The sequence below is a fragment of the Zea mays genome, chromosome 8 (genome assembly GCF_902167145.1).
Source record: "Zea mays cultivar B73 chromosome 8, Zm-B73-REFERENCE-NAM-5.0, whole genome shotgun sequence".
Taxonomy (NCBI): Eukaryota; Viridiplantae; Streptophyta; class Magnoliopsida; order Poales; family Poaceae; genus Zea; species Zea mays.
In genome coordinates this window covers 135,164,278-135,188,194 of record NC_050103.1, presented here as the reverse complement: position 1 = coordinate 135,188,194, position 23,917 = coordinate 135,164,278, and the positions used below count along the sequence as shown (strand labels likewise).

At 50.0% G+C, this 23,917-nt stretch overlaps 1 protein-coding gene across 6 annotated transcripts; it reads left to right on the top strand.

Moving 5' to 3' along the window:
- The first annotated feature begins 1,437 nt into the window (after positions 1 to 1,437).
- LOC103635939 (E3 SUMO-protein ligase SIZ1) lies at positions 1,438 to 13,625 on the top strand. Of its 6 annotated transcripts, none has more exons than XM_020542446.3 (18): positions 1,449 to 1,917; positions 2,593 to 2,673; positions 3,021 to 3,063; positions 3,355 to 3,433; positions 3,550 to 3,709; positions 3,854 to 3,987; positions 4,835 to 4,903; positions 6,195 to 6,282; positions 6,857 to 6,932; positions 7,101 to 7,174; positions 8,505 to 8,612; positions 8,997 to 9,158; positions 9,492 to 9,596; positions 10,060 to 10,140; positions 10,219 to 11,416; positions 11,504 to 11,558; positions 12,017 to 12,367; positions 13,123 to 13,625. In XM_020542446.3, the coding sequence occupies exons 1-17, from the start codon at positions 1,891 to 1,893 to the stop codon at positions 12,042 to 12,044; spliced, it is 2,568 nt and encodes an 855-aa protein (XP_020398035.1). In that variant the 5' UTR covers positions 1,449 to 1,890; the 3' UTR covers positions 12,045 to 12,367; positions 13,123 to 13,625. The 6 variants fall into 6 exon arrangements, with proteins under 6 accessions (XP_008656531.1, XP_020398035.1, XP_008656532.1 ...); XM_008658310.4 differs by having other exon boundaries at positions 3,547 to 3,709; XM_008658309.4 differs by lacking the exon at positions 11,504 to 11,558 and having other exon boundaries at positions 1,438 to 1,917.
- The last annotated feature ends 10,292 nt before the right edge of the window (positions 13,626 to 23,917 follow it).

The window sequence follows — 23,917 nt, the reverse complement described above, 5'->3', positions numbered from 1 at the left end:
AGGGATTAGACGGGGTGTTACAACCACCTGCTAACGTGGCTGATAGCCATTGGATGTCCATCACATCGGACTGTCCTGACACTCTGCGCGGACCGTCCGGTGAATTATAGCCGAGGGAGCCCGACTGAACCCGAGAGCAGCCTCTTCGGCCGTACAATCGCCGGACTATGCGGTGCACACCGGACTGTCCGGTGGGTGGCACTAGACTGTCCGGTGCTGCCGAGACCAGCCCAACTTTCTTTCTTTTGAGACAAACTTCTTTGGCTCCTTTTGACTTGACTTCATATAGTCTCTAGCACTTAGACAAATATGATTAGTACCTAAAACAATTGACTAAGTGCAAGGAGCATACCTTTTTCACTTGGAACCACATCGATTTGTAGTATTCCCATTTTCGAGCGTAAAATGCCTTTTTCTCGATTTGCTTTAACTACATGTGCTCATGCTAATGCAAGATGATGTTAGTCCAAAAATAACGTGTTGAACATTTAATCAGCAAAACGAAATAGAAATCACCCAAGGACACATTTCCCTTTCAAAGTCTCCAACCATTCACCCTATCTAGCTCCCCTATATACTACAATTCAGTTATTTGATATTTTTTCATCATTACTTGAAGTTTTAAAAAACATACACTATTTGTATTACTACAATACACATCATTTCTAGATTACGATACTTAAAAGGGATTAATATCACAAAGTAATACATTAATTAAAGCGTGGGAGTAGATTGAAACTCACCCGGTATGGGGTAGGTTGTGGAGAGAACCGTCGTTGAAGGTTTTCACCCTAAATATCACCCACATCACCCACCTAGGGTTGGGGAGGTATACAGAACACCCTTGGAGGTGGCCTAAGGTGGCTCGATTTATTTGAGGCCCCTTTGGAACATAGGAAAAGTTTTTGAATTTTGAAGGATTAGAACCATATAGAAAATTTTCCTATGTAGCCATTTGAAATAAAGGATTGAGTTACTACAAATTCTATAAAATTCCTTTATGATGACTCATTCTAGTAAGATTTTGGAGGATTTATATCAAGAGATCCAACCTCTTGGAAACTTTTCTTTGTGTCTATCTCTCTCCTCTAATTCCTATGTTCTTCTTGTGTTGCATCTAAACACTCTATTCAAAAGTTTTTCTGTATTTTAAATTTCTATAGAACTATAATTGTCATGCAACTCTATTTCTACGTTTTTTTATTCATACATTTTACCAATCCTAGGAGGCCTGAATTTCAGCGAAAGAGAACCCACTGCGTATGCCACCCATCTCTTGTTTAAAAACCGACGCGTCTGAGTTGTACCCAAAAGCCGTGGGTTGTTGAATATCAGCCCGGCCCATATCGGATCGGGCTGGCCCACGGTGACGCCACGAGTGATGCACAGCGGTGGGTGGGGTCGCCGGCTCCCCGCTTTGGTCGTCGTAGAGGAAGTGAAGTGAAGGCGGGCGGGCAGGGCACGGCATGACCAACCCCGCACGCCGGATGGGTGGGTCGCGGACTCGTACGGCCCCGCAAAAAACCGGATTTGATAGCGGCCGATACGTCCGCCGCGGCGGCTGAATAGGAGAGAGAAACCGCCCCCCCTCTCTCCTCACCCTTTCTCGACGAACCCGTCCCACAAGCACGCGCGACGCGAGCCAAGGAAGACGAGAGCGAGGTGGAGAGAGAGAGAGAGAGGAAAACCCTGCCCCGTCCAGGCAGCCGTCGTCGACGCAAACGGCGGAGGCCACAGAGACGCCACGCGAGGGAGCCCCGCCGCAGCAGCACCCGCGCCGTCCCAATTCGGCGCCCCGATCGCCGGATCTCCTCGCCGGCGCCGGGGCCCTCGATCGCCCTCTCCCCATGCCCGTGCCCCTCCGGGGGTTTCATTGCGCGGGCGCCGGCCATGTCGGACCTCGCTTCCAGCTGCAAGGTATACGTCCGCCCGCGCCCAATTCGCCACCCGATCTCCGCCGATTCCCCTCGAATTTCCCGGATGATTTGGCTGGGCTCGTGGGATTCCCGCCCCTGCCGCCGCTCCGCTGCCCGCTGCCGCCCGGCGGTTATTTCCACGCCGATGTTTAGATGGATTGGCTGAGAGCTCGGATCCTACTTTTTTTGCGCTTGCTGGCACCAGTGCATTCTTTCCAAATGCGGAATCGCGTGGCCGGCGGTTCGGCCTCTTAGATCGCTGCCCGCTGTCGTCAAGCCCCGAGTTTTGGAGCTGCGTGCTGTTGTTGGGGTAGGTGTTCTATGCTGTCTTAGCCGCCGAATCAACTCCTCATGGATTGTACTAATTGATAGGCTAGTGTTGGATTCTTCTGTTGCATGACGCAGTACTCACTTAAGCTGCTCCTAGCTTGCGCATGGCTAACTGAGACCGTGTTACCCATAGTTTACCCAAAACACTGTATTTTCCCACTATATGCAGAGTGGAGTTTGAATATGGGTATGAATATGGTTAAGCTGCTGGAGATATTTTTTCTGAAATGTTTCTTTTTGTTCTATGGATTAACCATGGCAAGTGTGGCGGTGTACTTCAAGCACGCAACATGTAACAGTCGCTCTTGAAGATCTCACATGTTGATTCTTTCCCTGTTCGTCACAGGATAAACTTGCGTATTTTAGAATAAAGGAGCTCAAAGATATCTTAAATCAGCTGGGGTTACCGAAGCAAGGAAAGAAGCAGGTCAGCAAGTGTTTTGCTCTTATTTTTGCTGTGGGGCACTTTGTTCTCCCGGATATGTAGGATCACAACTGATTAGAGGCATGTCATATGAGCCTCCAGGGTGAGCTAGTCATCTGCCCGTACATCATTGTTGGGTCTGTCTCCTGTCGTGCTGTGCACAACTTGTTTTGGCAGTAACCATGGGTTTGCAGGACAAGCCTCAATTCATCAGTGTTGCAATATCAGAAATCAGAACTATCTTCTTTTTTTTTGTTTCCTTGAACACGTTCAGAATCTCATCTTCACTGCACGTGCCTCAGCTTTGCACTTGATGGTATCTGATCTGTTTTCGTAATCGTTGATCGCAGGACCTTGTTGACAGGGTATTGGCTATTTTATCAGATGAGCAAGGTATGTTGGTCTTTGCCCCCACCCCCCAAATATTGTTGTCTTTAACTGCTGCATTTTTTATGCTTCAATATTGGTTAGTATTACTTTTCAGTTGTGCTCAAGCCAGTAGATCTGTTTGTGCCATTGTAGTTTGATATGGGCCATTTATTTATTTGTCCTTGAGCTGATGATTGGTCAAGAAAAGATCTCTTCTGTTATACAGCATCAACTAGTTCAGATTTTGTTCTTCTGAATCCCTAAGTTTGTTCTTTCCATGAAATCTTGCTCTTAAGCTCTATTTGCTTATTGCAGGTCAACATCATCATGGATGGGGAAGGAAAAATGCTCTTACAAGGGAGGCGGTGGCAAAAGTTGTTGATGACACATACAGGTTCCATTCCATCTGTTTCTCAATGTTCAGTACAAGAATACATACCAGAGAGTTGACTACGTCACATGAAGTTGTTGACTTATTTCCTTCTTGTGCCTCGGTGCTTTTATTAGCAGGAAAATGCAAGTATGTGCTCCTGACCTTCCCTCTAGAAGCCACAGTGGATCAGATTTCAGTCATTTCAGGCCCAAAGAGGAAGCGCCTGACTTCTACCATGTGGATACTAAGGTCCGCTGCCTTTGCAATAGCACATTGCTAAATGACAATATGATTAAGGTAACCCTTTTATATATGTGCATGTATTTTGTTTTCATTTGAAAGGCACATATGACGTGAACACAGTTTCTCTTAACCGCAACCAGTTTCTTTTGGTTTCATGCGCCTTGTTAATCTTTTATCTTGCTGTCTTGTTTCCTGCAGTGCGAAGATGGCAAATGCCAGGTGTGGCAGCATATTACCTGCGTACTCATTCCAGATAAGCCCACGGAGGGTGCTGGCCCTGATATTCCACCTCATTTTTATTGTGAACTGTGCCGACTGAAACGGGCAGACCCGTATGTTCTGCTCTAGTCTGTTTGGCTTTCTTTGTTTCACTATGTTTTTTTTCATGAGTGGCCCTTGGAATGTCCTGCTATAGCTAAGATGTTGCGAATGAACTGTGATATGGTTTCCCTTTCCTGTATGGTTTACCTTTTTTAGGGTGCCTTTTTTTCACTCACACAGGGTTTGTTAGAACCCTCTTTTGTTCTACCTATTCCTACAATTGATTGTTTTGGTAAACTGGTAATTGATCCCATGACCTCTTGTTTAACAGCCCGTGCTACTGGTTGCTTGGTTGTCTGATGGAATGCTGTAAGCTGTTATTTTGATATGTTTTTGTGTCCGTACTTGGTACACATATGGATGCTATTGAGCTATCCATTTTTAACTGGGTTATGCGCTGAACCTTTTGAATGTATTTATGTGAACTGTTACACCCATTCTGTGATTTTTCAAGCTGGATACTTGTATGATCACCCCGTAGGTTAAGCGGCACTCTTTGTTGTCTTTGCCTGAGGTGATAGTGCGCCTTAAGACCTAAGCTTTTTCTTCTATTTGCTTGGGTAGAACATGCTGATTGTTTATTTCCTTTTGGAACAAATGTAACATGTAAAAGTAGCCTAATTATTGAAGACTAAAATGCTTGATGTTTCTAGTTTTCTATGCAATTGAAGTTACTATGCCTTTTGGTTAGATCCTCGAATGTATTTTTTTGTTTTTTATGAACAAAACCTGCTGATGATACATGTAAATCTGTGTTGGCACTCTGAAGTTGGCATTGCACTTGAACAACTTTACTTAGAATTTCTTATCGTCTGCAATTCTGTTCTCATTGTTTAATTCCACCCTTCGTATTTGCAGGTTTTGGGTGACTACCGGAAATCCATTACTACCTGTGAAATTTATGTCATCTGGTGTTGGAAATGATGGGTGGGTATATAATGGAACTTCTTGTGGTGGCCATATTTTATCTTATAAATAATCATTTCCTTACCTATTGTGCATTTGTATAATTGTTTATATTTTTTATTTTTTTGTTGGTGGGTGGAGTGGGGGCAGTTGTCAATACTACATTACATGTGTAATAGTGAATGTTAATTTTAGTTGAGGGGAAATTGTCGCTCTATTGTTGTCAGGAATTATTATTTTAACCATATGGATATCTATATTATGCCACTGATATTGTGCTGTACATAAATAAATCCTTGTTACCCAATCGGCAGACACTAATATCTTCAACAACAGCCATATATACTCCAGTTCAGAATCTTTGGTTAGTGATTAAATTTCACTGTTAGATTTGATATGATAACCCTTGCGGTCTTGTTGATTGCTAATACAAGTTTTTGCTCATTGATATGAATGTAGAACACTAGTGCTCATTTGCATGTAGAACATTGGTGTGAGAATTTTCCACCTCTTTAAAAGTACAATGTTCATTGGTCTGTTCTTAATTGTTAAGATGTGTTATCAGTCTGAGTGTCTGACAAAGCATGCAGCATATGATATATGCCGTCATAAGGTGGTCAATAAAAGAGGATGCTAGGCTTTGGTGTTTAGCAGGGGCTGCAGGCCTTAGAGGCATGTGGCCGTAGTTCTTTATAGTGGAAGGGGAGAAGGTCATTTCAGTTTCTATGTTCTATGTAATAGCCTTTGTTTTTTTTATCCTTGGCTGCCTTTTTCTTGGCGGTTTGTACTGGTCTTCTTTTGGACTTTTTTTTTCTTCTTAACATAATGACGCGCAGTTCTCCTGCGCAAGATAAGGTGGTCAATAGATGTGATTTTGGCCCATATACTAGATAATGGCCCTGTTTGTTGCAACTTTTTTCAGCTTCTGGCCACCAGAAGCTGCTGCAGACTGCCAAACGCTCATCTTTTCAGCCCACTTGTATGAAAATCACTTTAGTCAAAACCATACAAAATCAACATGAACACAGAATCGGCTAAGTCGTTGCGATAGTAGGAAACCGTCACTTTCTACATCCTAAACCATATGGACTCTTTTACCTTCCTCCGCATGTAATCTCCACGATACTCAGATTCTTTCCACAGCTAGATTCTCAGAAAAGTTCCTTAGAAAAAAGCTGAACCAAACATGCCCAATAGCATGCCATCTGAGTAGACTTAACTATTCTGCTATTTTAGTTTGTATATTATCTGCATTGATGTTACTGTGTTGCTGATGCATAAATGTGTCCTTGTGAAACCTTCATATCTCTAGAGCAAGTGTACCTCAAATTGTGGAGAAGACTTTCCAACTTTCCCGAGCAGATAGAGAAACAGTTCAGAGACAAGAATATGATCTCCAGGTTTACTCTCTCCTCCATAACCTAAGTTTCATTTGCCTAGATCCTGATAAAAATCTTGCACACTTTATTAATGTCACGATGCTGCTACCCATAAATAAATCTTAACTGCAGATGATTATGTTTTTTTCTCTAATATAGAGTTCACGTATAGTACATTGGTGATTATGCTATGCCATAAATCATGCCATAAATAAACCTTAGGATAACATTGATGTATGTGAGATTAGGTCACTTGGAGTCACCGAACTTTGTCATTGAATCAACCTCTTTAACATAGTGTTCATGCATGGTACATTTAAGGAAAATAACTACGGATTATTATGACCTTTGTCTAACATCAAATGTCTTTGATTTTTCATGTCTACCTTAATTATGAGTTATCTATTTAAATCATTTGTAAATTGTGTGTGCGATATAGACGTGAGTATTGCACATTAAGTGCTGTCAAAAGGTATCGATTTGATGAATTAAGGTTTATCATGTCCTATTCAACAAAGAAAAACACTTGGATACACTCACTGGTTCTGTTGCACAGTCCTGTTAACTACCGATTGTGTTGTGGGTCTGTGGACAGGTTTGGTGCATCCTTATAAATGACAAAGTCCAGTTCAGGATGCAATGGCCTCAATATGCAGAATTGCAAGTGAACGGTAATGTTTAAATTTTCTTGTACAACTTGGATTTATTAAAATGCATTGTGGCACAAATCTTGGCTTATATGCTGTATAGATACATATATCTGAGCCATACAAGTTTAATTTACATTCATACTTGAAATTAAGGGATTGCCAGTCTGATATTTATTTCTGTTTGTTCAGGTATTCCTGTACGAGTAATGACCAGGCCCGGTTCTCAGTTACTAGGGATAAATGGGCGGGATGATGGGCCACTGGTGAGTTTATTCTTACTTTGTCCCACTGGTAGGATCTAGATACTGGTTGGACATTTGGTACTACCTCTATTTCATTTTTTGGGGTGGGGGTGTCTAACAACCATTTCCACCATCTTCTTGGGCATGTTTTGTTGGTTTCACTTGTGACTTTTAAATGAACTCCATTAGAACACAGCATACACTTATTTTTCATCTATTTTGAAGTGTGAAGTATATGAAGGGGTTAGTAACATTCATATACTTCACACTTAAAAATGGATGGGGTTGGTATCATTAAGTATGCCTTGCCTTGCGAAAGGGCCTCTAGTTGAGTTGGTTAGGTGGTCTGAATAGCACTCCTCAGGTCCCGAGTTCGACTCCCCATGGGAGCGAATTTCAGGCTGTGGTTGAAAAATCCCCCACGCCAAAGCACATGTCTAAGGTCCGGTCCTGGCTGTGGTCGTTTCTCACAAGTCACATGGGCTACGTTGTCGCTGTGTATGGGTGGGGCAGAGGTTTGAGGGTTTTCTCGACCTGCGTGAGAAGGTCTTTTTAATATAATGCTCGGGGCTGTCTTACCCCCGCCGGTTGAGTTTTTAAGTATGCCTGCATTAAGCTTGTTTTCAAGTCTTGGCTCTTGTGGATTATATTCCCTCCAGCCACTAGAGGTCTTGACTCTTGTGGCTTAGGCAGTCTCCAGCAACTCTCCTATCCCATCCCCAATCACATTTCCTATTTCAAACTCCACTCTGCTTATTTCTACATTGAACTTGGTTGTGGCATGTATCATGTCATTCTTGTGATCTGGTTCATGTGACAATGTGATCTACGGATACTTTTTTTTTCTTTTTTGGCAGAAAGCATCTTGCCATAAGTTTGGACACAACTTCATATTCGATGATGCTATCCTGCAACCTGCATCATAGGAATAGTAGGATGTAAATATAAGAATACCATTGGAGAAGGCAAAATAACATAAAAACAATATGAAATAAACCATGAGAGCATTATATTAATAGACCATTCCCCCCAAAAAATCAAATAACACATTAGCACATATCCCTGTAGTTGATGCAAGGCAAGTCCATGGTACAATAGCCACTGACAGGGTTTATCAAGAAATTTCTAGTGCTGATATGAAACAAGCTATGATGTAAGATTTAAGTTACACACTTCTATCTGTATCTGTCATTCAGAGACGGAAAGCAATTGGGTGCACATGTCTAGCGGATGAAGGTCTCGTTTCAGTTTTGTAGTTGATATGATAATTTGACCGCAATGTTGTATTACTCTGATTTTTTCCCAAGTTCTGTTCATAGGTTAAACCTGCAATTCTTATATGTTTTTGCAGGTAACCACATGCAGTAGAGAAGGGATCAACAAAATTAGCTTATCTAGAGTGGATGCTCGAACCTTTTGCTTTGGAGTTCGAATTGTTAGGAGGAGGACTGTTCCTCAGGTTTTGTCCATTTAGCTTTCTACTTATCATATAGTTGAAATGACTAGGTTCACATGATTTTCTGTTTTGTAAATGGTCCCTATGTATTGTGAACTTTTATCTTGTTTCATGTTAAATATCATCTAGACAGCAATATTTTGTGTTGACAATTCTTGTTTTAAGCTGTCTCTCTTTTTTAGAATTCTCTGTTATGTTTCAGAAAAAAGAATTATCTCAGAAAGGAAAAATACTGATTCTATTATAAAACCTATTATCCCAGAATTCTAAAAACATAATAGAAAAAAATAATTATCCCAGAAAGGAAAAACACATATATTGCATTATTCACCAAGTTATGCTCCACTTACTCTTCTCTTCCTTCTTGACATTATTATTGACGTCCAGGTATTAAATTTGATCCCAAAGGAAGGTGAAGGGGAGTCTTTTGAGGATGCTCTTGCTCGTGTTCGTCGCTGTCTTGGAGGTGGAGGTGCTACGGACAATGCTGATAGTGATAGCGACCTGGAAGTGGTTACTGAATCTGTTACAGTCAACCTTCGTTGCCCTGTGCGTCTTGTTCTGCATATATCTTTTTTATGACATTTTTTGTTTGGCTTTGTTACAATATGTCACTACCATTTACCTTTTTCAATTTTTTTTCTTCATAGGTATAGGCGGTAGCAAACCACCTTTATTCTGTCAGGTGGTTCTGTGCCTACTTAGCTGAGTAGTATTAGGAGAGCTGCTAACTGTTATGTATTTGCTCAAAAGCAAATATAATCATTATAATAGGTCTTTAAAGCATATCTTTTCTGGTTGGCTATAGCTGTCATGTTTAGCTAAGCTGCTCCGGTGCAATTTGCATTTGGAATTGTATCTAACATATTTTTTATTTTTCAGAATAGCGGATCCAGAATGAGGATTGCTGGAAGGTTCAAGCCTTGTGTTCACATGGGCTGTTTTGATCTTGAAACTTTTGTGGAATTGAATCAACGCTCACGCAAGGTCAGATTGTGCTTGCAGAAGCACATTCAAATATATATATGTAAACTAGGCCTGTTTTGAACATTTTCTGTAGTTGGTCCAGGCCAGGCCTAATTTATGCCTGCACAATAAGAGTATGGACTGGTTCAATACATCTGATGATGAATACCCAAGAGTGCCATTTTTCTATTGTTGTTTTCTAGTAGGAAATAAAGTGGAGATAGAAAAAATGATCTGTTAATAATTTTGTGGGCGTGAATGCATGATCAGATCACGCCATGCTTGAGATTCATGCAAGGTTCGCCAAATCAGGCTACCCTTGGACAGTAGTCCATATGGGGTATAGGGATTAGGGATGAGGAGACCATCTTTACCCTATATAAGTGCTCTTCTGCCACACTTGATTGATTTATATCATGTTTTTCATTTTACATGGTTTCATATTTTGCATCCTACCTTCCTGATTTACTGTTCTTTTGTGCAGTGGCAATGCCCAATATGTTTAAAGAATTACTCTCTCGAGAACTTGATGATCGATCCTTATTTCAACCGGATTACATCTTTGGTAGGTTTTCATCTCACATTTTATGCCTTTCGCCAGAATTTGTTATGTGAGTTGATTTCTGTTTTCATTTTGATGTAGTTGCACAATTGCAGTGAAGATGTTAATGAGCTTGATGTTAAACCTGATGGGTCATGGCGTGTGAAGGGTGATGCCGCTACCAGAGATCTATCTCAGTGGCATATGCCTGATGGTACTCTTTGTGACTCAAAGGAAGATACAAACCCTGGTGTCGTTAGTGTTAATGAGTTCAAGAGAGAGGGTACTTCTGATGGACATAGAACTTTGAAACTTGGAATTAAAAAAACCCCTAATGGATTATGGCAGGTTAGCAGTAAACCAGATGATAAGAAACCCGTGGTTAGAAATCACATCCAAAACAACACGGGGTACTCAATACCAAACATAGTACCTATGATCAGTAGCCCCACTGGGAGTTGCAGAGATGGTGAAGATGTAAGTGTGAACCAAGAAGGGGGTGGTATTCAGTTTGATATATCATTGAACCAAGAGTTTGACAGTTTTGCGCATAACTTTGGTCAAACATACAATACAGAGGATAGGCAACAAGAGCCACAACATAATGCTGCAGATGTCATTGTTCTTAGTGATTCTGATGAAGAAAATGACCCGATTGTTCGCCTGCCAGCTGTCTATGCAAATACTCCTACAAATGGTGACAGTTTCCCTTTCGTCACTGATGCTGCTGTATCTGGATATCCTGAAGGGTACCAGGAGGATGCTGGGGTTGGTACAAGTGGCCTTGGTTTATTGAGCAACAATACTGGTGATTTTGAAATAAATAACTGGCAAATGCATTCTTATCCACAACCAGAGCAAGGGTTCCAGTTTTTTGGGACTGATACTGATGTTGGCAATCCTTTTGTTGGTCCGCATAATTCCTTTAGTATTACACCAGAAGACTACTCCCTTGACTGTAATGTTGGCATAGAGGATCCATCTGCAGCTCACGATGTCTCAATTTGCCGAAACAGTAATGATGTGCATGGAAGCTTGGTTGATAACCCATTGGCTTTAGCAGGTGACGATCCATCTTTGCAAATTTTCCTTCCAAGTCAACCTTCTACTGTTCCCCTTCAGGAAGAACTGAGTGAGCGCGCTAATACTCCAAATGGAGTCCACCCTGATGATTGGAGGATATCTCTTACGCTTGCGGCTGGTGGAGGGGGTAATGAAGAACCTACAAGTGTTGATGGCCTAAAATCACAGCCAAAAGTTCCATCAAAAGAGGCAGGAGTTGAACCTTTACTTGATGCTGGTTTGTCTCCCTTTATGAATTTAATTCTTCTCTTTTGTGATCATTTTGTTCCTAAAGATAACGGTTTGCTACACTTCTCTTTGGTAGCCTGTCAACCATTTCCAGGATCATCGAGGTTAACTTTTGAAGGCAGGCATCTTAGGTCATACTTTTTTCCATAGAAAATGTTCAAAGTCTGATATCTTAAAATGGATCCCATTATCCCAATAAACTATTTAATTCTCTAGTCAATAAAATGCATGAGTAAAAATTTAGCAACTTTTAGAATCTGCCCTTGGTTACTTCTGGGTATCAGATGACACGATGCTGAGTGGCTCTACTTATCCCCTTGTACTCAAAATTGTCAAAATGATGTCTGTACATACCTATGACCGTGAACTGAATTTAATCAATACCTAATATCTGAAGGTTTTCAATTTCTTATCAACTTGTATGAAGGTCAAATGTGAGTCCAGATTCATTGAACCAAAATTTGTAGTACCAAACTATGAATTTAACTTTGAATTTTTTTAACCTGTTTAACTTATTGCTGTTGTGTTCTCAACGATATCTGTGTACTATTAATGTTATTGTTGTAACATTTTTTGTTCTCAATTGCAGCTTCTGCTCTCCCAAGCATGAACAATGACAGATGTAATGGATCTAATCTAAACCCGAGAAGGATTGAAAATATATTTTCTCATCCTCGCCAACCACGGTCTGTTAGGCCTCGTTTGTGTTTGTCATTAGATTCTGATTCAGAGTAGTTCGGACATCACACTGGGATAGCTGAATTTGCTATTAATCTGGCAAAGTTGGCTTCCAGAATCTTGATTTTTATTGTGGAGGGCTATCAAGTTATTCTGGTTGATACAAAGAGAAACACCAGTGTGGATGCTTTATTGCATTAACCTGGTAAGATTCAAGTGTTCTATATGATCCAAGTGGGATCTCCATAGAGTTCATCTAATGGTAAGGACAGATGATTAGCCTCTTCATGTGATGGATTTGCTGCTATGTTTTATGAACTATTTCATTGCAGTTTTTGTGATTCAAGTAGCTGAGTTGTAATTAAACATGTTGAACTTCAATGCCCTATGAAATAAAAATGAAGTTGACCAGGATAAAAAGAAGCAAACAAAAACTGGTAGGATCTGATCAGCAATCAACCGAATGATCGTAGCCTACACTTATCCTTCTAATGCTATCTATATATGCTTGATTTTGTGTAGGGTTGTCTCCAGAAAGCTTGCTTGTTACTTATATCCCACACACTTGCGCGCACGCAACCCGGCCTTTGTCCCTCTCTTGCCTCTCACTGCTGCTGCCCCTCGCTATTCTTCTCTGATCGATTTCTGTCATGGCTTCATTCTGGTTCAGCTGCCGCTGTAGCGGGATGACCCAGGTTTGCCGCAGATGACCCAGGTGGGACTATGCGGTGGCCGGCAGCCCCAGATTTGGTGGGGGATGAGATAGGAGGTGGCTGCATGGCCTTTCTTGTTGGTTTTCTATCGATTTCCTATGTTGTGCTCTCTAATCCTCTCAGCTCTCTACTTTTGGCTAGGCGTCAAGGACGCCCACGCGATGCCTTAAAAACACTGCTTATGTGAATATTGTTTCAAAATACGTCTGCTTGATTGTTTAGCATGAATTGAGTCGATGTGAGTGCCTGTAGTTTCTTTGCTAGTCCAACCGACGTGGTAACTGATATGTTTTATGTATTTCAGGTTGGTACAGGATATTTTCTAACTGGGAGTGGTTTAACGTGGCTAGTGGAGCAGGCTGTACATTTTCCCTGACATTTACTGGGTATAAGGAATAGGGGGCCATCACTTGGCACAAGACAAATACATGTGAATGTTTTGTGTGTACCATCATTGTATTTAGGGTTCGGGTGTTAATTTAGATGTTTATGACCCTGATGTTTGATGGAAAATAAATTATTCCTTGATGAAGCGGCGGTCAATGAACAGAGCCCTTCGGTTTTCAGTCGGAGCTACTGACCCTTCATCTGTTCCTGTGGTGAAGTGGTTGCTGCCGCTTCCGTGGTGGGACCAACCATGCCGAAGTCGTGTCTAGCAGAGGGCAATCAATCTCCTTGGTGTCTAGCAGGTTTCTTTGTGCATCATGCTGTATTATTCTGGTGTCCTTTGCAGGTGGTGGTGGATTGTATCGGTGTTGTGAACCCTTCTGATTGAAAGGTGCTGGGATGGAGTACTGGTATGAAGAACTTATCTTCTTTCAGAACATGGCAGCGCGTTGTCGGAGCATGGATGACGAAATCACCCTGCGCACAAATGTGTCTTGATGCCAGCTGATCGGTAGGCTTAGGCCTGTTTGAGCAAAACCGTCCCGCCCAAAAGAATTTCTAACAGTAGAATGCAGGTTGCTAATTGTAGGTGGTCACTTTTAGCGAGAAGCCATCATGGAGCACCGAGAATACAAAACCTAAAATTAACCATGCATGGTTTATTTACATATTACTCTAAATATAAATAGCGTATAGTTCAACAAGTATATAAATTACTCATTAAATGAGGTGTTAGGTCCATTTGGTTTGGGGTGGACCATAATTAGGGGTACCTTCAAGACTCCTAATTCTCAGCTGGTAACCCCCATCAGCACAAAATTGTAAAGGCGGGGGCCATAATTAGGGGTACCCTCAAGACTCCTAATTCTCAGCTGGTAACCCCATCAGCACAAAGTTGTAAAGGCCTGATGGGTGCGATTAAGTCAGGGATTGGTCCATTCGAGGGACTCGATCACGCCTCGCTCGAGCCTAGCCTCGGGCAAGGGCAGCCGACCCTGGACGATCTCTGTCTCGCCCGAGGCCCCCTCCAGCGACGAATATACTTCCGGCTCGCCCGAGGCCCAGTCTTCGCCAAGAAGCAACCCTGGCTAAATCGCCACGCCAACCGACCAAATCGCAGAGGCATTTAATGCAAAGGTGGCCTGACACCTTTATCCTGACGCGCGTCCTCCAGTCGACAGAGCCGAAGTGACCGCAGTCACTTCGCCGCTCCACTGATCGGCTTGACAGAAGGACAGCGCCGCCTGCGCCGCTCCGACTGCTGTGCCGCTCGATAGAGCGAGGCTGACAGGCAGCCAGGCCCGGCCTCAGGCACCATAGGAAACTCCGCTTCGCCCGACCCAGGGCTCGGACTCAGCCCTCGCCTCCGCCGACGGTCTCCGCCTCGCCCGACCTAGGGCTCGGACTCGGGCTCAGCCCCGGAAGACGGCGAACTCCGCTCCGCCCGACCTAGGGCTCGGACTCGGGCTCAGCCCCGGAAGACGGCGAACTCCGCTCCGCCCGACCCAGGGCTCGGACTCAGCCCTCGCCTCCGCCGACGGTCTCCGCCTCGCCCGACCTAGGGGCTCGGACTCGACCTCGGCCTCGGAAGACAGACTCGACCTCGACCTCGGAGGAGCCTCCACATCGCCCAACCTAGGGCGCGGACCGGCCACATCAACAGGAGGCACCATCATTACCCTACCCCAAGCCGACTCAGGCTACGGGAAACAAGACCGGTGTCCCATCTGGCTCGCTCCGCCAGACAAGCAATGATGGCGCCCCGCACGCTCTATGACGACGGCGGCTCTCAGGCCCCTTACGGAAGCAAGAGGACGTCAGCAAGGACTCAACAGCTCCGACAGCTGTCCTTCCGCCAGGCTTCAGCGCTCCTCCGACGGCCACGACACCACACGAACCGGGTGCCAAAACCTCTCCGGCTGCCACGATGGCATGTACTTAGGGCGCTAGCTCTCCTCCGCTAGACACGTTAGCACTCTGCTACACCCCCGTTGTACACCTGGATCCTCTCCTTGCGCCTATAAAAGGAAGGACCAGGGCCCTCTTACAGAGGGTTGGCCCGCGCGGGGAAGAGGATGGGACTGGCGCTCGCGTGAGGCCGCTCGCTCCCTCCCGCGTGGAACGCTTGTAACCCCCTACTGCAAGCGCACCCGACCTGGGCGCGGGACGAACACGAAGGCCGCGGGATTTCCACCTCTCTCACGCCTTCTTCCCCACTTCGCGCTCGGCCTCGCGCCGACCCATCTGGGCTGGGGCACGCGGCGACATTCTCACTCGTAAGCCCAGGGACCCCCCGGTCTCGAAACGCCGACAGTTGGCACGCCAGGTAGGGGCCTGCTGCGTGTTGACGAACAGCTTCCCGTCAAGCTCCAGATGGGCAGTCTCCAGCAACCTTTCTAGCCCGGGACGGTGCTCCGTTTCGGGAGTCTTGAGTTCATGTCCCTCGACGGCAGCTACGACATGGTACTCCTTCCCCCGACGTGCGATAACAACAATGGCGGCCGACAGCCCGCCCGTCGGCGGCGGAATCGATGACGTCTTCCCCGCGTGGTGGAAGAGTAACATTCGAGCTCACCCCGCCCTCTCCCCCGCCGACGGAGGAGGAGGCGGGGCAACCAAGGCCAAGCAGGAGGCGGCACCTCGTCGGCTGTCGAGCGAGTCGACGGCGCCGTCGCCCCAACGGGGGGCGCGGCGGGCATCGACCTCGTGTTTGAGACGAAGACGAGCGTCGTCTCCCCGCAACACGCCAATTCCGAGCAAACGAACGACGTCAGCACGCTCGTGAAAGGCTTGCTGGGCGTCACCCTCGTACCTGAGACGACGGTGCAGTCAGTCCCTGACGTGACTTCGTCACCGCCCGTCGACCAAGAGGTACCCACCGGTTCCCATCTCACGCCCTTTGGATTCAGCCTCGACCCGCCAAGCGACTTCGCTTTGGCGGACGCTCTCGTAGAGGCGAGTCCAAACCCTCTGGGGTTTCGTATGCGGTCACCCTGGGACCGGCTCGTGGACGTCTCGACCTACGGGCCCTCGGGGTCCGAGGAAGATGACGAGCCCAACTTCTGTTGGGATTTATCTGGACTTGGCAACCCCAGTGCCATGCGGGACTTCATGACCGCATGCGACTACTGCCTTTCCGACTGTTCCGACGGTAGCCACAGCCTCGGCGACAAGGACTGCGGCCCAAGTCGTGAATGCTTCCACGTCGATCTAGGGGGTCCCTCCGAAGGCAACCATCTCGGTATGCCGGAGGACGGTGATCTCCCTAGGCCTGTGCCTCGCGTTGACATCCTACGGGAGCTAGCTGTGGTCCCCGTTCCGGCGGGGGGCCATGACCTACAGCTCGAGCAAATCCGTGGGGTGCCGGCCAGGCTCGACGAGGGAGCAGGAGCGCTTGAGCCGATCCGCCGGGACGTCGGGCAGGAATGGGCGGGCCAACCTCCGGCCAGAGAAGTGCGCCATCTACCCCAGGGTATCCAGCACCGCATCGCCGACGATGTCAGGGTGAGGCCGCCACCTGCTTCCAGTGGGGTCGGCCAGAACCTGGCTGCCGCAGCAATGCTTCTCCGCGCGATGCCGGAGCCATCAACCACCGAGGGGCGGCGAATCCAGGGAGAGCTCAAGAATCTCCTGGAGGGCGCCACGGTCCGACGGGCCGAGAGCTCCGCCTCCCGAAGGCAGGGGTACCCCTCGGAACATTGCGCCGCGACTTCCTGATTCATGTGGGAAGCCTCGGTCCACACCGGGCACATGCGCAACACAGCGCCTGCGGCCCCGGGTCGCCTCGGCAACGAGCACCATCACCGCGACCGTCGGGCCCACCTCGACGAGAGGGTGCACCAAGGCTACCACCCCAGGCGTGGGGGACGCTACGACAGCGGGGAGGATCGGAGTCCCTCGCCCGAACCACTCGGTCCACAGGCTTTCAGCCACGCCATACGACGGGCGCCGTTCCCGACCCGGTTCCGACCCCCGACTACTATCACAAAGTACTCGGGGGAGATGAGACCGGAACTGTGGCTCGCAGACTACCGGCTGGCCTTCCAGCTGGGTGGAACGGACGACGACAACCTCATCATCCGCAACCTCCCCCTGTTTCTCTCCGACACCGCTCGCGCTTGGTTGGAGCACCTGCCTCCGGGGCAGATCTCCAACTGGGACGACCTGGTCCAAGCCTTCGCCGGCAATTTCCAGGGCACATACGTGCGCCCTAGAAACTCCTGGGACCTCCGAAGCTGCCGGCAGCAGCCGGGAGAGTCTCTCCGGGACTACATCCAGCGATTCTCGAAGCAGCGCACCGAGCTACCCAACATCACCGATTCAGATGTCATCGGCGCGTTCCTCGCCGGCACCACTTGCCGTGACCTGGTCAGCAAGCTGGGTCGAAAGACCCCCACCAGGGCGAGCGAGCTGATGGACATCGCCACCAAGTTCGCCTTTGGCCAAGAGGCGGTTGAGGCTATCTTCCGGAAGGACAAGCAGCCCCAGGGCCGCCCACCGGAAGACGTCCCCGAGGCGTCAACTCAGCGCGGCACCAAGAAGAAGGGCAAGAAGAAGTCGCAAGCAAAACGCGACGCCGCCGACGCGGACCTTGTCGCCGCCGCCGAGTACAAGAACCCTCGGAAACCCCCCGGAGGTGCCAACCTCTTCGACAAGATGCTCAAGGAGCCGTGCCCCTATCACCAGGGGCCCGTCAAGCACACCCTTGAGGAGTGCGCCATGCTTCGGCGCCACTTCCACAGGGCCGGGCCACCCGTGGAGGGTGGCAGGGCTCGCGACGACGACAAGAAGGAAGATCACCAGGCAGGAGAGTTCCCCGAGGTCCGCGACTGCTTCATGATCCACGGTGGGCAAGCGGCGAATGCCTCGGCTCGGCACCGCAAGCATGAGCGTCGGGAGGTCTGTTCGGTGAAGGTGGCGGCGCCAGTCTACCTAGACTGGTCCGACAAGCCCATCACCTTCGACCAAGCCGACCACGTGCCGAGCCCGGGGAAATACCCGCTCGTCGTCGACCCCGTCATCGGCGACGTCAGGCTCACCAAGGTCCTCATGGACGGAGGCAGCAACCTCAACATCATCTACACCGAGACCCTCGGGCTCCTGCGTGTTGATCTATCCTCGGTCCGGGCAGGCGCTGCGCCTTTCCACGGGATCATCCCCGGGAAGCGCGTCCAGCCCCTCGGACGACTCGACCTTCCCGTCTGCTTCGGAACGCCCTCCAACTTCCGAAGGGAGACCCTCACGTTCGAGGTGGTCGGGTTCCGAGGAACCTACCACGCGGTACTGGGGAGGCCATGCTACGCGAAGTTCATGGCCGTCCCCAACTACACCTACCTCAAGCTCAAGATGTCGGGCCCTAGGGGTCATCACTGTCGGCCCCACGTACAAACACGTGTTCGAATGCGACGTGGAGTGCGTGGAGTACGCCGAGGCCCTCGCCGAATCCGAGGCCCTCATCGCCGACCTAGAGAGCCTCTCTAAGGAGGTGCCAGACGTGAAGCGTCACGCCGGCAACTTCGAGCTAGCGGAGACGGTTAAGTCCGTCCCCCTCGACCCCAGCAGCGACGCCTCCAAGCAGATCCGGATCGGCTCCGAGCTCAATCCCAAATAGGAAGCAGTGCTCGTCGACTTTCTCCGCACAAACACCGACATTTTCGCGTGGAGTCCCTCGGACATGCCCGACATACCGAGGGATGTCGCCGAGCACTCACTGGATATCCAAGCTGGAGCCCGACCCGTGAAGCAGCCTCTGCGCCGATTCGACGAGGAAAAGTGCAGAGCCATAGGTGAGGAGATCCACAAGCTAATGTCGGCAGGGTTCATCAAAGAGGTATTCCATCCCGAATGGCTTGCCAACCCTGTGCTTGTGAGAAAGAAAGGAGGGAAATGGCGGATGTGTGTAGACTACACTGGTCTAAACAAAGCATGTCCGAAGGTTCCCTACCCTCTGCCTCGCATCGATCGAATCGTGGATTCCACTGCTGGGTGCGAAACCCTGTCTTTCCTCGATGCCTACTCGGGGTATCACCAAATCAGGATGAAAGAGTCCGACCAGCTCGCGACTTCTTTCATCACGCCCTTCGGCATGTACTGCTACGTCACCATGCCGTTCGGCTTGAGGAATGCGGGCGCGACGTACCAGCGGTGCATGAACCATGTGTTCGGCGAACACATTGGCCGGACGGTCGAGGCCTACGTTGATGACATCGTAGTCAAGACGAGGAAAGCCTCCGACCTCCTTTCCGACCTTGAAGTGACATTCCGATGTCTCAAGGCGAAAGGCATGAAGCTTAATCCCGAGAAGTGTGTCTTCGGGGTACCCCGAGGCATGCTCTTGGGGTTCATCGTCTCCGAGCGAGGCATCGAAGCCAACCCGGAGAAGATCGCGGCCATCACCAGCATGGGGCCCATCAAGGACTTGAAAGGCGTACAGAGAGTCATGGGATGCCTTGCGGCTCTTAGCCGCTTCATCTCACGCCTCGGTGAAAGAGGCCTGCCTTTGTACCGCCTCTTAAGGAAGGCCGAGTGCTTCACTTGGACCCCCGAGGCCAAGGAAGCCCTCGGGAACCTGAAGGCGCTCCTCACGAACGCGCCCATCTTGGTGCCCCCCGCTTCCGGAGAAGCCCTCTTGATCAACGTCGCCGCGACCACTCAGGTGGTTAGCACCGCGATTGTGGTTGAGAGACGAGAAGAGGGGCATGCATTGCCCGTTCAGAGGCCAGTCTACTTCATCAGCGAGGTACTGTCCGAAACCAAGATCCGCTACCCACAAATTCAGAAGCTGCTGTACGCGGTGATCCTGACGCGACGGAAGTTGCGACACTACTTCGAGTCTCACCCGGTAACTGTGGTGTCATCCTTCCCCCTGGGGGAGATCATCCAGTGCTGAGCGGCCTCAGGTAGAATCGCAAAGTGGGCGGTGGAAATCATGGGCGAAGCGATCTCGTTCGCCCCTCGGAAGGCCATCAAGTCCTAGGTCTTAGCGGACTTCGTGGCTGAATGGGTCAACACCCAGCTCCCAACGGTTCCGATCCAGCCGGAACTCTGGACCATGTTCTTCGACGGGTCGCTGATGAAGACAGGGGCCGGCGCAGGCCTACTCTTCATCTTGCCCCTCGGAAAGCATCTACGCTACGTGCTACGCCTCCACTTCCCGGCGTCCAACAATGTGGCTGAGTACGAGGCTCTGGTCAACGGGTTGCGCATCGCCATCGAGCTAGGGGTCCGACGCCTCGACGCTCGCGGTGACTCGCAGCTCGTCATCGACCAAGTCATGAAGAACTCCCACTGCCGCGACCCGAAGATGGAAGCCTACTGCGATGAGGTTCGACGCCTGGAAGACAAGTTCTACGGGCTCGAGCTCAACCACATCGCCCGACGCTACAACGAGACTGCGGACGAGCTGGCTAAAATAGCCTTGGGGCGAACAACGGTTCCCCCGGACGTCTTCTCTCGAGACCTGCATCAACCCTCCGTCAAGATCGACGACACGCCCGAGCCCGAGGCACCCTCGGCCCAGCCCGAGGAACCCTCGGCTCAGTCCGAGGCACCCTCGGCTCGGCCCGAGGCACCCTCAGCTCGGCCCGAGGCACCCTCGGTTCAGCCCGAGGTACCCTCAGCCCCCGAGGGTGAGGCACTGCGCGTCGAGGAGGAGCGAAGCAGGGTCACGCCTGATCGAAACTGGTAGACCCCGTACCTACAATATCTCCACCGAGGAGAGCTACCCCTCGACCGAGCCGAAGCTCGGCGGTTGGCGCGACGCGCCAAGTCGTTCGTCTTGCTGGGAGATGGGAAGGAGCTCTACCACCGCAGCCCCTCAGGCATCCTCCAGCGATGCATTTCCATCGCCGAAGGCCAGGAGCTCCTACGAGAGATACACTCGGGGGCTTGCGGCCATCACACAGCACCTCGAGCCCTCGTCGGAAACGCCTTCCGACAAGGTTTCTACTGGCCGACGGCGGTGGCCGACGCCACTAGAATTGTCCGCACCTGCGAAGGGTGTCAGTTCTACGCGAGGCAGACCCACCTGCCCGCTCAGGCTCTGCAGACGATACCCATCACCTGGCCTTTCGCTGTGTGGGGTCTGGACCTCGTCGGCCCCTTGCAGAAGGCACCCGGGGGCTACACGCACTTGTTGGTCGCCATCGACAAATTCTCCAAGTGGATCGAGGTCCGACCCCTAAACAGCATCAGGTCCGAACAGGCGGTGGCGTTCTTCACCAACATCATCCATCGCTTTGGGGTCCCGAACTCCATCATCACCGACAACGGCACCCAGTTCACCGGCAGAAAGTTCCTGGACTTCTGCGAGGATCACCACATCCGGGTGGACTGGGCAGCCGTGGCTCACCCCATGACGAATGGGCAAGTAGAGCGTGCCAACGGCATGATTCTACAAGGGCTCAAGCCTCGGATCTACAACGACCTCAACAAGTTCGGCAAGCGATGGATGAAGGAACTCCCCTCGGTGGTCTGGAGCCTGAGGACAACGTCGAGCCGAGCCACGGGCTTCACGCCGTTCTTTCTGGTCTATGGGGCCGAGGCCATCTTGCCCATAGACTTAGAATACGGTTCCCCGAGGACGAGGGCCTACGCCGACCAAAGCAACCAAGCTAGTCGAGAAGACTCGCTGGACCAGCTGGAATAGGCTCGGGACATGACCTTACTACACTCGGCGCGGTACCAGCAGTCCCTGCGACGCTACCACGCCCGAGGGGTCCGGTCCCGAGACCTCCAGGCGGGCGACCTGGTGCTTCGGCTGCGACAGGACGCCCGAGGGCGGCACAAGCTCACGCCTCCCTGGGAAGGGCCGTTCGTCATCGCCAAAGTTCTGAAGCCCGGAACGTACAAGCTGGCCAACAGTCAAGGCTAGGTCTACAGCAACGCTTGGAACATCCAACAGCTACGTCGCTTCTACCCTTAAGATGTTTTCAAGTTGTTCATATACCTCGCTCCCACGCAAAGTTTAGTCATCAAGGAAGGGTCAGCCTTGCCTCGGCAAAGCCCGACCCTCCCTCGGGGGCTAAAAGGGGGGAACCCCCTCTGCGTCGAATTTTTTCCTCGAAAAAAGATCCTTTCTGCCAGAATGTCTTTCGTGCTTTTCGACTAATTCGAAAGTGGATCCTGAAAACGACGTAGTACACGTAAGCAGCCAAGGCTGATCGAGCCGAGGGACTCCTACGCCTCCGGGATACAGATACCTCACTCATCACCTTCTGCGATAAGTAACTCACGTTCGGATAAGTGATTCCGCGGACCGAACAAGTCTTCACGTTCGAAAGCTCCTCTGCCGAAGCGATTCTTCGAGCCTTCTCGACTGCGTCGGTGACAGAACCCTATGGACGGGCAAGAGTGCGCGTAAGCGGCAAGGCCGACCGAGCCGAGGGATTCCTACGCCTCCGGGATACAGATACCTCACTCATCACCTTCCGTGAAAAGCAACTCTCGCTCGCACAGACAATTCTGTTACCGACGGAAAAGTCTAGATACTCGAAACGAGAGGAAAAGAAGTGCAGCTTTACAACACAGCGATGGTGTGTTTGGGCCTCGGCGGCCGCAGAAAACACACGCTACAAGATAATCCGATCCTGCAGGCTCGGATCTTGACGGTCGAAGGGAGCAGCAGCACCCTCGGCGTCAACTACACCTTCGGCGAGGTCCGGTCTAGCCTCGGACGGCGACGCGGTCCAAGGATCTCCACTCTGAAGGACGACTTCATCATCACGCCCGAGCCATCGCCGCCGGGGTCTCCTCCAAAAATCCGGCTCGAGCAGGCGGCTCGGCTGATCACCCCGAGGCCTCGGCCAGCTGTCCCCCAAAGACATCAGCCCGGCCCGAGGCCTCGGCAGATCAACTCCGGCGTCGGTCCCGCTAACGGACGACCCGGCCAGGCTCCGGCCGACCAAGTCTTCTTTTCGAGCCAACTCTGCCTCTGTCCATGCTGACACCGCTACCCCTGGCTTCGGCTCATCGAAGAGCGGCCGAGGGGTTCCTTTAACTAAGCAAGAGAAGTCTCGGACAGCAAGGCCGACCGAGCCGAGGGACTCCTACGCCTCCGGGATACGGATACCTCACTCGTCACCTTTGCACGGGGCAACTCATGCTTGGTGAAGCGGTTCAGACAACCAACAGGCGAGTCTTAGTGCTCGAAAATGAGGAAAAAACATGGCTCCGTGCCAAAAATACATACATGTTCAGGCCCCGACAGCCACAATGAACAAAAACACTGGCATTCAAGGTGCCATTACAAACGGAACTCCGGTTCCACCTCCACAGGTACGAACAACCCCACTCGATTGGGGGGCCTGCGGAGCAACGGAAGACCGACGAACGGCTCGCCATCGCCCGCTCCAGCAGCGGCGACGACGACGACTTCTGCTCCGGGGGGCCGAACAGCAGCAGCGATGACCTCAGGGCGGATGCTGCTGCCATGAGGCCCTCGCCCGTGCCCAAACTCGTGAGGCAAGGACAGGCAGAAGGCCGTAGAGTTGGAGGTCGGTCCGTGGGCGGCCCCGGCTATCTCATCGGCGGAAGAACCTCTTCCAGCTGCCGTGGCGGAAGGCGGCGCCGGGAGCGGCTCCGAAGCCACTCGGGTCCGAGAGCCAGGCACACGGCAGCTGCCAGCTCCACGAACGGCGAACGCCCTTCCCCCTGATCACTGAGGGAAGGAGCGGGCCGCCGCCCACGCAGGGGCCGACCCCAACTCGGCACAC

Bases quoted from the DNA above. Each gene is read 5' to 3' on its own strand.
- LOC103635939 (XM_008658308.4), top strand. From the start codon at position 1,891: ATGTCGGACCTCGCTTCCAGCTGCAAG. The intron at 6,933-7,100 runs GTAATGTTTAAA...CTGTTTGTTCAG, and splicing joins TGCAGAATTGCAAGTGAACG to GTATTCCTGTACGAGTAATG. The intron at 7,175-8,504 runs GTGAGTTTATTC...ATGTTTTTGCAG, and splicing joins GGCGGGATGATGGGCCACTG to GTAACCACATGCAGTAGAGA.